Genomic DNA, 14,846 nt, shown 5'->3' on the forward strand with positions numbered 1-14,846 from the left:
TGCATAGATGCCCTTGGCAGAGCTATACAGACCAGTAAGATTCCCCTGGAGTGAGTGGAGCTGGCAAATTAGATTGCCATGGCCTGGGGCGCTTTTCTTGACCCAGCTAACTGTTCCTCGCTGACAGCCTCTTACGCTATTTCTATCAGGCAATCCCTGTGACTCCGGCAATGGCAAGCGGACCCTGCGTCCAAAAGTCTCTCATCTGCGTTTTCAGAGTGGCCATGTATAGCTTGATCTCATGGAGATGTCACGCAGACATATGAGCTAAGTGATGTGCAGTCCCCTCTCCACATTGACATCATGGATATCCACTGTATCAGGTGGTCTCCACCGCACACACCATTCGAGGAGAAGCTGGATCAGCTTATCTCTGACGCCACAGGAGGGGAAAGTAATTCTTCCCCCAGCACAGAGTTAAACGACTCCCAGGTTTCATATAGGACCAACGAGTCGTGGAGATGCCGGCCACAACAGTCCAGATCTAAGTGATCCAGGTCCCATTGATTTTTGTCTCAATAACCCGTGGCATTATTCAGTCCACACCAGCAAGGTAGGCGGTCGCCTGGTTTTGTTTCATCAGGTTTGGCTCTCCATCATTCACTGGCTCTCTGCTGTGCCCGACGTCTAGGACCTGGTGTCTTCTGGATATAAAATAGAATTCTCTCCGTGGTTCTTCCCTTCTAGTCCAGAAAATGAAAGATTCCAGGGGTGATACTCGAACCTGTCCATGACTCAAAGGGACGGGTCAGTGCGGCCCATCCTGGACCTCTAACTTCTGAACAAGTTTTTGCAGGGTTCGGCTATTCAGGACGGAGTCCCTCCATTCTGTCATAACCTCTACGGAAGAGGGGGAGTTATTGCATCCATCGACATCCAAGATGCTGGTCTTCAGGAGTCCTTGCGGTTCGCGAGGAACACTTCCAGTTTACAAGCTTGTCCTTCGGTCTCGCCACCGCTCCGAGTGTTCACGAAGGTCATGGCGGCTGTCATGTCCATTCTGCACTCTCGGGACATGGTCGTGTTTCCATACTTAGACAACTTTCTAATCAAGGGACCGTCCTTCCAAACGTGCGCAGAGTGCGTGCGTATCACTTTGGATACTCTTTCACGCCAGGGCTGGTTGATATTTAAAAAAAAAAAAAAACTCCCTCCCCAGTTCCAGCTCAGCGGATATCCTTTTTAGAGATGATCCTGGACACCTTTGATGGGTCGATGATTCTCCATCGAGCCAAGATCTTTGCTCTCCAACAGTGAGCCTTGAGAAAGCCTTATCTCACACCATGTGAACTGCTGTCTATTTTTTCATGTTTTATCTACAAGAAATTGGTATTTTTTTGGAAGCTGGAAAATCCTCCTTTTTTCTCTTCATTATTATCCATGACGAATCCATGGCTTCCGTCCTTGCCTGCTCCACAGGCTATTAAGGTGAGCTGTTTTTTTTTTTTTTTTTCCTTCTTTGGCACTATTTAGTGAGCCCAGATATTTTGTTGTCCATCCCCCTCATTCCATCCGATTCTTCATGGGGGTACCGGGGAAAATGATGGCAGCGATGGAAGCTGTTCCCTTCGCTCAGCTATACCTCCTTCCTCTGCAGCATGCGCTTCTGGCAGCCTGAGGCAGGAGCCCGTTCCCTCTCGACTGGCTGTGCTGCTTGCCCCCGTGGGTCAAGCAGACGCTCAGGTGGTGGACGTTGGAATCTTCCCACAACCAGAGGAGATCCTTTTTTTTCTCCCGTTACATTGGCTAGTGGTCACTACCGATGCCTGTCTTCACGGCTGAGAAGCTGTCTCCACACTGTCCAGGGGCGTTAGCCGCCTCCGGAGTCTCGCCTTCCAATCGTCCTGGGCATTCCAGCGATCTGGTTATCCCTGCGGCGGTTCCATCATCTCCTGGTGGGTCGCCCCATCTGAATTCAATCAGACAACGCCACTGCTGTGGCATATATCAATTATCAAGAGTCCACTTGCGGCAGGGATGCAATGCGTGAGTTAATTCATATCCTCTGCTGGCCCAAGAGGATCCACTCGGTCTTTTCAGCAGACCATATTCCGGACGTGGAAAACTAGGCGGCAGACCTCAGCCGTCAGGCTCACCTCAGGAGAGCGGGCTTTTCATCTGGAGGTCCTCAAGCAGATTTGTCATCGCTGGGGGACCCCAGACGTGGATCTGATGACTTCAAGATTAAACTCCAAAGTACACGAGTACATAGCTTATTCTCGGGATCCAGATGTCATTGGAGCGTATACACCGATTCTTCCTTTGCATCAGTTTAATCTCCCGTACATTTTTCCCCGCTCCCGTGACTTCCGAGGGTCATTAGGAAGATCAGGCGTAATGGTTCCAGTGATCCTAGTTGCTCCATTTTGGCCACGATGGGCATGGTATGAGGAGCTAGTGCAGCTGTTGCCGATGTCCCCTGGCGACTACTGGATCAACCAGCTCTGCTCTCTCAGGGCCCAATTTGCTACCAGAATTCAGGTGCCCTATGTTTAATGGCTCAGCCGTTGAAACCTGGGTCCCAACCTAGTCTGGGTTTCCCCATCAGGTGGTTTCTACCATGATTAGCGCCCGGAAGCCTCCGTCAGTGCGCATCTATCACCACAACTGTAAAACCTTTTTTGCAGGGTGCAGAGACTGAACCTCTTTTCCTCGTCTTCTCCATTCCTACCATTTTGGAGTTCCTGCAAGCCGGCCTGGACTCAGGCCTTGCGCTTGGCTCTCTCACGGGTCAGCTCTCGGCTTTATCGATTTTATTCCAGTGCAGGATTGCTTCCACTCTGCAAGTGACGTGACGTCTTTCATCAGTGGGTCTCTTATGTGGTACCCCCCTATAGGATGCCGTCAGATGTGTGGGACCTTAGCCTGGTCCTTGGTGTTCTTCAGGAGACTCCTTTTGAACCGCTGCGGGACGTCTTGTTGGCTTTTCTTTTTTTTTACAAGGTCGCTTTCCTTCTCGCGGTGGCGACAATCATGCGGATCTTGGATCTAGCCGCCCTGTCCTGTGGAGCTTCTTTCCTAATTTCCACCAGGACAAGGTGGTTTTTCAGGCTATCCCCGGCTTTCTTGACCAAAGTGGTCTCTTCTTTCCACCTCAACGAGGACGTTGTTCTGACCTCGTTTTTTCCGGCATTGGATTATCGTATTGAGAGGGCTCTTCACGCTCTAGATATGGTGAGGGATCTCAAACGGTACATCTCGCAGACGGCTTCCTTCTGTAAGTCGGACGTCTTATTCGTGCTTCCTGAGGGTTACAGGAAGGGCTTGGCTGACTCGAAGTCCACTATAGCTAGGTGGATTCCCACAGCTATTCAGCAATCCTACCGTGTCGGACGCATGCCTATCCCAGCAGGGAGTAGGACACACTCCACTCGGTTAGTGGATGTTTCTTGGGTCATTCGGGACGTTTCTTGGGCCATTCGGCACCAGGCGTTGGTGGAACAGCTCTGCAAGGCTGCGACTTGGTCCAGTCTGCACACATTCTCGAAGCACTACAGTATTTTTTATACTCAGGCTTCCGCGGATGCGGGTCTGGACAGATGGTGTCTGCAACCGGTAGTTGCACCCCTCTAGTCAGTTGGTACATGGGGTTTGGTCTGTCATATTGTTCCCCACACAGGGACTGTTTTAGGACGTCCCATAGTCGTGTGTCCCCCAATGAGGCGAAGGAGAAACGGATTTTTGTGTACCCACCGTAAAATCCTTTTCTCCAAGCCACTCATTGGCTAGGTTTACTCTTTGGTTTGACATGTTGTCTGTATTTGATGTTTATGATCTCCTACTGCATTGTCACTGAACTGGTTCAGGCTGCAGACAGTGGTAGGTGTATTCTGCAGAAGAGGAGCTAACTCATTGGTAGACACAGCACCCACCCTGTTGGCCTGATGGCTAGGTTTACTCTTTGGTTTGACATGTTGTACCTGTGTTTGATGTTTATGATCTCCTACTGCTTTGTCACTGAACTGGTTCAAGCTGGAGCCAGTGGTAAGTGTATTCTGCAGAAGAGGAGCTAACTTTTTTGTATTCACTTAGTGTCAGCCTCCCAGTGGCAGCAGAATACACCCATGGTCCTGTGTCCCCCAATGAGTGGCTCGGAGAAAAGGATTTTACAGTGAGTACACAAAAATCCCTGTTTTCTAGAATAATTTCAAGGGTGCCAACACTTGGTGATGAATGTATCTACCCTTTCTATAAGTCAGTTTGGACTGCATCTGGAAAGTAACTTTCTCGTTGCATATTTGGGAGGACACATCTTCCCTATTCATAGTTTTCCTGTCCCGGTCAGTACTGACTTCCTGTAAGCATTGTTTTTTTCTTCTCTGGGTTTAGTTCATGTTGGTTCCTGGCTGTTAATTATTACAGAAGTTATTTTTGTGGTTGTTTTCATACTGGTTTTGGCAGTCAACTGAGCTGGCTAGTCTCCTCCTAGGAGAGGGTATAGGCAACCAGGTGGAACCAAAACGTTTTGATTCAGTGTTAAAGCTCCTAGTGGCAGGGTGTATACCCATGGTCCTATGGTTCCCAATGTATTCAATGAAAAATGGATTTAATAGTACAAAAATCCAATTTTTGCATGTGAACATTGAGTATTTTTGTATGTCTTCCAGATGGGACAAAGCAAGATGTTTACAAGGAAAGCAAGGCCACCATACCCTGTGAAGACATTACCAAAGAAGATATTGTAGATAGCAAGGTGTCAACAAAGCTTCTAGAGATTGTACCTGAAGATGTTTTTATTTTACAAGATGAACCCATTCAAGAAGATATGGAAGGTTACAGTGGGCTAAGTATCTGTGCTGATGATGTGCCTCTGGTTTTAGGTCATGTAGACCTGGTCGAAATGGAAGACTCTTTTGTTAGTGTAGCTAGGACAGTTGATGAAAAGGGTCCATCTAGTGAAGATTTCAGAGACATTGAGTCAATCCGTGCCGAAGACTTAAGTCGACATGAAGAGTCAGGATCTGGTGAGGTATCTACTGAATATTTTTTTACTATAACTAGTGAAAGTGAAGAGGATTCAATCAGTTTAAACATCACTGAGTGTGGAGAAATGGAAACTAAAGACTCTGAAAAAGCAATACAGGTGGGTGAAGACATTGTACTTGGAGAAGGAGCTATTAAAGAAGCTGGAGATGCGTTCGTCAGCATACTGACCCAAGAAAGCACAATGATAGAAAATGTTCAAATTGTTGATGAAATCGTACCTTTGTTGAAAAGAGATGTCCACAAGATGGAAAACACCATAGTCGCTATTGAATATGACACGGAAAACAAGGTATCCATTCCCAGTGAAGACTTTACTGGAGAAGATATTGTAGACAGCACGGTGTCCACAGGATTTCTAGAGATTGAACCTGAAGGTGTTTTGAGTTTAAATGATAACACCATCCAAGAAGGTGTCGAAAGTTATGGTGGGCTAAATATCAGTCAAGATGATATACCTCTGGTCTTAGGTCATGTAGACATTGCTAAAATTGAAGACTCTTTTGACAGTGTAGCTGGGACTGAAGGTGAAGAGGGTCCAGGTACTGAAGAGAGTGTAGACATTGAAGTAATTTGTCCATGCCCACTGAAGACTTTGGAAGAGACGGTGTCTGGTGAGGTATCTACTGAATATGCAGTGAATATAACTTATGAAGACTCTGGACAAGGTGAACAAGATTCAATCAGCTTCGACATCGATGAGTGTGGAGATATGACAACTAAAGACTATGAAGAAGAGATTCAGGTGGATGAAGACATTGTACTTCGAGAAGGAGTGATTAAAGAATCTGGCATAAGCTTTGAAGAGTTTGAGTCCACCATTGTTGAAGGTTCGCTGACTGACATGAGCCAAAATTTTGCGGCTAGCGGAGGTGAAGAACTATTATCTGGTGAAGACATGAAACCCAAAGACATCTGTGAAGAGTTTGTAGTCAAAGAAGAACTAGAACGAGAAGCTGCATCTTTTGAGGATTTTTTATGTGAATCTCTGTCTGCAAATGACCACGAAGAGCCTGAATTTGTCCAAGGATTCTTGGAAAGCGGCAATCATGTTGTGGATTGTGGTAGGGATGAATGTGACCAGAGTGACCAACCAATACCAGCAGATAATATCGATATGAAACTGCAAGAAACAGATCAAGGTATTTGAATCAAAACTTTTTAACTATATTCTGTTAGATGATAGTAAAGCATCAAACAGTAGTGATTAGAGCAAGAGGCCTCTGTCAATCACTATATGTAAAAAGTTTTTTTTTCTTAAATAAATTTCAAAATCTAAAAGTTAAAATTGACTTCATCGATTTTGAAAGTAAAACACGCATATTTGTTATTACCCAATTTATAAAAGAAAAAAAAATCTGATCTTTTGAAAGAAAACATTATTTATCAAGTATTATAAACACTGTAGAAAAAAAAGACAAATTGCAATTTTTAGTTACCTCACCTCCCTGAAAAAAAAATGGAAGAGACAATCTACAAGTCATATCTACACCAAAATGATATCAATTAAAACTACCGCTCGACCAAAGTCATTGCACAACTTTATATACGAGTCTCAGATATCAGCACAAACCAAATAAAAAAAAAAAAGTAAGTTCTGACTTTTTTGAAAAGCAGTATATGTATGTGTGTACTGTGTGTATATGCACAGGAGTTGGACAAAATAATGGAAACACCTGGAAACATCAACAAAAGTTAGTTTAATATGGTGTAGGTCCACCTTATGGGGCGACTACAGCCTCAATTCTCCGAGGTATGGATTCATACAAGGTGTGAATTGTTTCAAAAAGGAATTATAGCCCATTCTTCACTTAAAGCACCCTCCAGTTCTTTGAGCGACGATGGCGACGGAAATCGACGTCTAACTTGAATCTCTAAAATCGACTATAAATGCTCAATAATGTTGATGTCTGGGGATTGTTGGGGCCAGATGAGATGCTCAACTTCATTACAATGTTCCTCGTGCCATGCTTTAACGGTTCTAGCTGTATGAATTGGTGCATTATCATCCTGAAAGATGGCGTTCCCCTCCGGGAACAGTGCTTGAACCATAGGATGCACTTGGTCGCCCAAAATGCCTAAATAATCGCGGCTGTTAATTCTTCCATGAAGGGATATCATTGGCCTGGCGGATCTCCATGAAATAACACCCCAGATCATCACAGAACCTCCGCCATGTTTTACGGTTGGGAGAAGGCAGTCTGGATGGAATGCTTCTTTCGGCTATCTCCAAACGTACACTCGGCCGGAGGTCGGAAATAGGGTAAACGATGATTCGTCTGAGAATATCACATGTTTCCACTGCTCGAGGGACCAATTCTGGAGGTTTCTACACCACTCTAAACGCTTGGAAACATTTGTCATTGAGAGCAGCGGTTTTCTAATTGCAGCTCTTCTGTGGAATCCAGATTTGTGCAGCCCCCGATGAACAGTTTTCGTAGAAACTGGGTTCTGTAGGTGTTCATTGAGCTCAGCAGTGATTTTCGGAGCCGTGGTCGTGCGATCCTGTCACAGTTCGCTTTAGAGTCCGACGGTGTCTCTGTCAACTTCGACTTTTGGCTGGACCTGTGCTTTGCTGTGGACGTTTTTCCTTCTCTTTCAAACGCAGTCATTACTTTGGAGACAGTACCTCTTGAAACGCCAAGCATTCGGGCACTTTCTGTTACACTAGTGCCTGCCATACAAGCACCAACAATTTGGCCTCTTTGAAAATCCGAAAGGTCTGCCATTGGTATCGGGTTCTCATAAATGTTCTTATTCTGCAAAACAAAGTTAATTTACGTACACATATCACATAACACAAATAATCAACTACAAAACATTACCATATGTCATGGTTTGCATGTTTATAACATGTTCGAAGATTATGATGCCAAAACGTTAGGTGTTTCCATTATTTTGTCCAACCCCTTTTTGTGTGTGTATATATAGATATATATATACTACTCACATAAAGTTAGAGATATTTCAGATGAAATTTATGGAAAACTTTAAAAGTTTACACATTCAGTGATATTTTATCATCAAAGTAGGGCATTTAAGTAGAAGCATGCCATGGTGATTTCCTCATGTGAAAAAAAATTATTGAAACAAAAGCCAAGAACAGTGGTGGATACTATACACCCCTCAAAAAGTGTCAATATCTCAATAACTTGTCATGTGGCCTTGAGCATCAATCACAGCTTGACAACGATACCTCATGCTGTTTACAAGTTGAGTTGTTGTCTGCTGAGGTATGGCATCCCACTGTTCTTCTGGAGGGCGGCTGTCAGGTCATTGACGTTCTGGGGTATAGAGTTGTGAGCCTCTACATGGCGACTCAGCGGATCCCATAGGTTTTCAATGAGATTCAGGTCTGGAGAAAGTGCAGGCCACGCTATTTGAGGTACCTCTGTCTCCAGCAGCAGTTCCCTAATGATTCGACCTCGAGGAGCTGGAGCATTGTCGTCCATGAAGATTAAATTAATCCTGTATTTTTCATGCAGAGGTTCACTGACTGGATTAATGATGTTATGCAAGTAGTAGGGGCTTGTTCCTGTGCCATACACAAAGTGTAGGAAAGTTCTGTATTTACTATACACCTTCCCACACTGTAACACCACGACTACGAAAGACTTGTCTGCGGACAACAGTGGCTGATGCCTAGCGCTCTCCTTGATGTCTCCAACATTGTTGGCAGCTATCAATTCTGTTCAGCGTGAATGTACTTTCATCAATGAACAGCACTGGTCCCTTGTCCCCTCTGTCGTTCTGTGACGCTTCCAGACTCTGTATCTCTATTACAACCTGCTTATGACTCTGTGACACTAAGCTCAGTGCTCACTTTTATCTGGGAACATCCTTCTTGAAGTCTCGCAATGGTGAGGTCCTGGTGATCAATTGTTAGGAGTCGTCTTGGTCTCATGATGTCAAAACGTGAACAGCATTGTAACACTATTGCCAGCTCCCCTGGATGGTTCCCCCTTCCCCCTCCATGCAAGGACACCATAATAGACATCCTTAGGTGTTCGGAGCACAGGAAACTCTGCGTCAGAGCATGGAGTAATCACATAAACAGGAGAAAATCCAGCTCAACAACCTGGTGAACAAACTTCTTTCTTTATTTACCAAAAGAGATCAGTGGAGGATAAAACAGAATCAGACATGCAAGTTACATGATTATGTGACATCGACGTGTTTCAGGTGACTGCGCACCCATAATTATTTTGGTGGACTTTTTAATAATCTCGTGTTCCATTATTATTTTTTTTTTCATGGAAGTGAGGTGACCAAAAATTACAATTCTGAGGGTTTTCTTTTTCTTACAGTGTTTACCATGAGAAACATGATTGTTGGTGACTGTTGTATGTATTTAAAGTAATTTGCACATTTTTTTTAAGCTTTTTGCTGTTTAATTGCAGAATATAGTTAAGTGGTTACTTGTGACTGATTTTCTCCCTTGCAGAGCAAGCATCGGCTGGGATCACTGCAGAGGATGTGTTGGAGCTGACCGCTAAGGATGAGACTTCAGAAAGGAATGGTGAGTCTGCTACCATCTGTCTACTCCATGCTTGTTCTTGGATTTAATCCCAGTTGGGCAATACAAATTACATTTTTCACGGTTCAGTGTGAGTGGCTTCTCGGTGGACTTTAGGCTGTTACAGAGCTCAAGTACCTTTTGGGATGATGAGGGAGTGAAAACTGCAGTGAGCAGCAATATAAACCACTGGCGTTATGTGACAGAACGGCTGCTGTTAAAGAGCACTCTGTCACCTCCAGCACTGTCCCCTGTTGTGACAAGTCCCTCCTAAAGCTTCCCCCATCACTTTTGAAAAATATTGAGTAGTGGAAGGAACCACAGCCACTTAGACCACGTAACATTGCAGAGCAGGGGGAAGAAAAGTCACCACTGCTCTGCTGACTCCATAACTACAAAGTCCTCTGGTATTAACATCAGCAAAATCACTGCATCCCTGCCGCAAGCTTCATGGCCGAGCAGCTGCTTGCAGCCTTACATCACCAAGCAGCCTTACATCACCAAGCACAATGTCGAGTGTGTGATGGGGTCGTGTATAGCCGCCACCACTGGACTCTGGAGGAGACGTGTTCTGTGCAGTGATGGATCACACGTCTGTCTGACATCTGATAAACTAGTCTGGGTTTGGTGACTCAAGGAGAATGTTACCCCCTAACTGCATTGTGCCCCTTGTGTAGTTGTTGGAGGAGGATAATGCGATGGGCTTATTCTCAGGGATTGGCCTCGGCCCCATAGTTCCAGTGATAAGAAATCTTAACACTTCAGCCCAATATATTGTGGACAATTGTAGCTTCCAGCTCTATGGGAACAGTTTGGGGAAGGCCCTTTTTTGTTTCCCATGATTGTGCACAAAGTCCATGCAGACGTGAAGGAGGACCGCCCACACAGAACCTGGACCGCGGCCCCATCAGATGCCTTTGGAGCAGAATTTGCTTCAAAATCCTTGTGAAGTCCATTTAAAATATTTCTTAAATACTCTTCCTATTGATTTTTTGTTTTTTCACATTATTTTTTTTCCTCCACTTCTTCCAAGGTCCATCTTTTTTAATTTTCTAGCTGTACAATGTCTTGTGTTTGCAGGATGAGTTGTAGTTTTCATTTATTTTTTTCATACAATGTACTAAACGTTAAAAAAAAATTCCTACAAGTGTGAAATATATGAAAATCCTCCATTGTGTTTTGGGTGTTTGTGTGTTAATGTCCCGGCAACATGATTCTCCACATCATTATGATTACAGAGAGCCAAAACTTGTGTAGGGCTTTTTTTTTTTGTTTTTTTTTTTTGTTGTTAGATTTTATAATAATTTCTTGTCAATAACTTTTTGATTTGAGTCATTTCACACAGGTCAGGAGTGGGTGTACGAAATGGACTCATGGGGTGAGCCTGCCACCTACATGGCATATAATGTGAAAATAATAACACACAAAAATCCAAATCATTACCCCTTTCCCCCATTAAAAAAAAGTTAAAAAATACACGTGGTATTTGCTGCATCCAGAAAAGTCAGATCTTTTAAAATACAAAAAATAATTTACTCAATCACTAAGCCCCGTAAACAGAAAAAAATTAAAAATGCCAAAAAAATACAGTAAAATGCGATCAAAATGTCATAATGGTATCGATATAAACGTCTCCACCGTAAATGATAAATCCTCACAAAGCTCCATTGACCGAAACATGAAAACGCTAATAGTCTTATAAAATGACAACACAATCAAAACCTTTATATTTTTTTTTACCTTTTTTCATCACTAAAATAATAGTTAAAAAAAAACCACGGGACAAGGTTGGTTTCGGAGAAGGTTCGGGCTTCTCGTCCTGCTCTGGGGAACGAAGGGCTTCTTGATCTTGGCATCAGTTTTGCTGATTGAGGTTTTAACAATTGAGCTAATCTTGGGACCTTTAATTCACCCATCGTGGAGAAATGGAGTGATGTGTGACATTTAGGCCCAGACATCCATCGTTTCCATGATCTGGTCCCGCAGGTAAGCAGCCAGAAAGCTTCAGCAAGTACAGAGAGTGCCCCACATTACTTGCGAGTATGGACAGCGTGTACGAGAGCGACCATAATGACCCCCTGGAGGAGACGGAGAGCGAGAGCGAAGGTGAATTGTGATACTGGGCAGAGACCCGCTACGTTTTCACACTACTTATTTACCAGTTACGAACGCTGCTGCTTAAAGGGATTATCCGGGGCTTTGCTTATTTTTCCATATGGGGCAAAGAACTTACAGGCAGATAAAATACATCTACCTACACTCCCTGACAGAAGTTATGTCGCTTATCCATGTTATGTAAATAAAAGCTTATAACCTGACGTTAAATTCATCCATTGATTGTATAAATTACTCTTTTGAAAGCGGAAACCTTCCGAAATGTGGTTTAGGTTAAGAAAATAAATTGGTATCAATGCAGAAATATTGATCATTTAATGGACACAGAATGGTCAGATTTTGGCAAGACAAAACTTTTGTCGCCCACAGAAAGTAATGTGATATTCAAACAAATATTTAACTTAAAATACAAATATATGTTGCATAACATTGGTGAATGAAGTTGTGGTGCTATTAGAGTCATATTTAATATTTTGTGTGACTTCCATGAGCTTGAAGGACTGCATCCATGCGGTTCAACAATGATTCATACAATTTATTAATGAAGTCATTAGGAATAGCAAAGAATGCAGCCTTACATGCCTCCCAGAGTTCATCTAAATTCTTTGGTTTTGTCTTCCAAGCTTCCTCTTTCATCCTACCCCAAACATGCTCAATAATGTTCATGTCTGGTGACTGGGCTGGCCAGTCCTTGAGCACCTTGATCTTTTTTGACTGGAGGAACTTTGCTGTAGAGCTGGATGTATGAGATGGAGCACCATCCTGCTGCAGAATTTGACCCCTTTTATGATTTGGAATATAAGAGGTAGCTAATACTTCTTGATATTTTAGGCTATTGATATTGCCTTCCACCTTGCAAATGTTTCGCACACACCCATACTGAATGTAACCCCAGACCATGATCTTTCCACCACCAGATTTATCTGTTTTCTGGGTGTATTTTGGATCCATACGGGGTCCAGTAGGTCTTCTGCAGTATTTGCGGCGGCTACTGAAGATTCATCAGAGAAATCCACCTTCTGCCACTTTTCCAGCGTCCATCTGTTTAGCAGGCTGTGGGACTTTGCAAATGCCACATGGTTTTTTATTTGCCTTTTGTTAAGTGCTGGCTTCTGGGCACTGATTCGACCATTGAGGCCATTTCGAGACAGAATCCTACAAACTGTTCTAGTTGACACAGGGACTTGAGATGTCCAGGCCTGTTGTAGCTCTGCTGCAGTGGAAGAGGGGCTTGCTTTGGAGTTTCTAACCAACAAACATTCCTCCTGAGCAGTTGTCTTGCGGGATCTGCCGGACCTGGGCTTGTCAAACACATCTCCAGTCTCTTCGAATCTTTTTTTAATTCTTTGTTGTTGACGCTGAGACACATTAAAGGTGCCAGCCACCTCTGCAGTGGATCTGGTCTTCAGCTTCTTGATAATCCAGGCTTTGGTCGCAGGGTGGATTTTTGGCATGTTGTCAGAGCTCAAGTTGTAGCTCAAGTGAAGGTCTGGGGTGCTGGGTTTCTTTTTATACACACACACTAATTAACCGATCATTTACTGAGCACAGGTGAGGATGTAAACTAGGATTGGGTGCATTATATGATCAGGCGACAACTTTTATCTTGCCAAAATCTGACCATTCTGTGTCCATTAAATGATCAATGTTTCTGCATTGATGCCAATTTATTTTCTTAACCAAAACCACATTTCGGAGGGTTTCAGCTTTCAAAAGAATAATTTATACAACCAATGGATGAATTTAACATCAGGTTATTAGCTTTTATTTATTTACATAACATGGATAAGCGACATAACTTCTGTCAAGCAGCGTACCTGGTCTGCCCGGCACCCATCTCTACCAGCTCAGATTGGTCTCAGACTCCTTCCGCCAGTGATTTTGCAGCTTACGCTGACGTTATGTTAACAGCAGCTTCTCTTCGGGTTTGCTATGTCAATGGGGTGTCACGCTGATTGACAGCCGCGACTGCAGGGATCTGACTGTCAATCAGCATGATGTCAGCAGTGATGCCCCCATCAGCAGAGCGGAAGAGGAAGAGCTGCTATGTTGACATCATGTCAAATGAAGCAGATTTGCCAGCAGGAGCTATCCATGACTATACCTGCCTTTAAGTTCTTGGCCCTATAGGACAAAATAACAAAGTCCCGGATAGTCCCTTCAACCTTTTAGATGCCGCTGAAAGCGGGATTTAAATGGCTCAGGTTATTTGGCAGATATCCATATGCCATTGTATGGGGGAACATGAAGATATCATTCATCACTAGTGCTATCCTGTGACACTTTTACTGCCTAATGCCCCCTGATGAACCTCTAGACTGTGAGGTGAAATGCGTGGGAACGTGTTTTTTTTTTTTTTGTTGTTGTTTTTTTGTTTTTTTTTTAAAGGGACAAGATGCAGTTGAAAATACATATTGAGGATCTTACATTCATCCTTTATATTTAGTAATGCTTACAGGTACTTGCTTTCTACCAGTGATGCTGATATTATTTTGCGCCTATATTGCCTCTAGTCCACACACATTTTTGTAAATCACCTTATCATACACTCACTACTGTAGAAATGGTTCAGTCAGAGCAATACTAGGGGAAACCTAGCTGGGGAGTGCCATATCTCAATTTAAGATGCCCTCCTTCCCTCTGGTTGCATGCAGAATTATAGCATGATGTTGTCTTTTCTCAGAGTGTCACCGCCCAGGAGGCAGCACTAAAGTTCAGCTCTGGAGCTACTTCAGCGAGCCAAGGTTTTCGGTCAGAGAAAATGAAGACCCTGAAGGTGAGAACTCTCCTCCCATAATTAAGGAAACATGATGGGGAAAGTTGGAAACGTACAGTTGCAATCAGAATTGTTCAACTCCACCATACCATGGTAAATTCGGATTATTACCTAAATTTATTCGGACTCCCATGACAGCACCACGAGAGAGGGGATCCGCCCTTCAGGAAAAAGAAACCTACAGACAAAAAGGGCGACACCTCTCCAACGCATCAGTTGGTTTCCTGTTCCTGAGGGGACGGGATCCTACAGATGGAATCCGAATGGGTCTCAGGCCGAAGAGCCGACACAGGTAGCGGGGGGGTCTCCTACCTCGGCCAGGTGCGGAGCTCCTGGAGACGTCACTGTGGTCCTTGCTGGGCTGCATGGCAGTGGCGATCGCAGCAGGGAGCGGAGTCCAGAGGATATCCGCCTCCATTAGGAAGAAGCCACCGCCGGTAAGTATGCCCCCGGGGT

The 14,846-nt window shown here is 44.0% G+C and overlaps 1 protein-coding gene across 3 annotated transcripts in view; it reads left to right on the plus strand.

The window, feature by feature from the left end:
* The window catches only part of TDRD6 (tudor domain containing 6), a 133,673-nt gene that overhangs the window by 101,392 nt on the left and 17,435 nt on the right, over window positions 1-14,846 (plus strand). The window contains exons 7-10 of one of the 3 annotated variants that reach the window (XM_073586559.1): window positions 4,608-6,125; window positions 9,428-9,502; window positions 11,486-11,605; window positions 14,298-14,390. In XM_073586559.1, coding sequence (XP_073442660.1) covers window positions 4,608-6,125; window positions 9,428-9,502; window positions 11,486-11,605; window positions 14,298-14,390 — 1,806 coding nt within the window. The remainder of the gene's footprint in view (window positions 1-4,607; window positions 6,126-9,427; window positions 9,503-11,485; window positions 11,606-14,297; window positions 14,391-14,846) is intronic. The other 2 variants (XM_073586560.1, XM_073586561.1) reach the window with 2 other exon arrangements.

The sequence above is a fragment of the Dendrobates tinctorius genome, unplaced genomic scaffold, assembly GCF_039654945.1.
Source record: "Dendrobates tinctorius isolate UK_male_01 unplaced genomic scaffold, ASM3965494v1 ptg000093l, whole genome shotgun sequence".
NCBI lineage: Eukaryota > Metazoa > Chordata > Amphibia > Anura > Dendrobatidae > Dendrobates > Dendrobates tinctorius.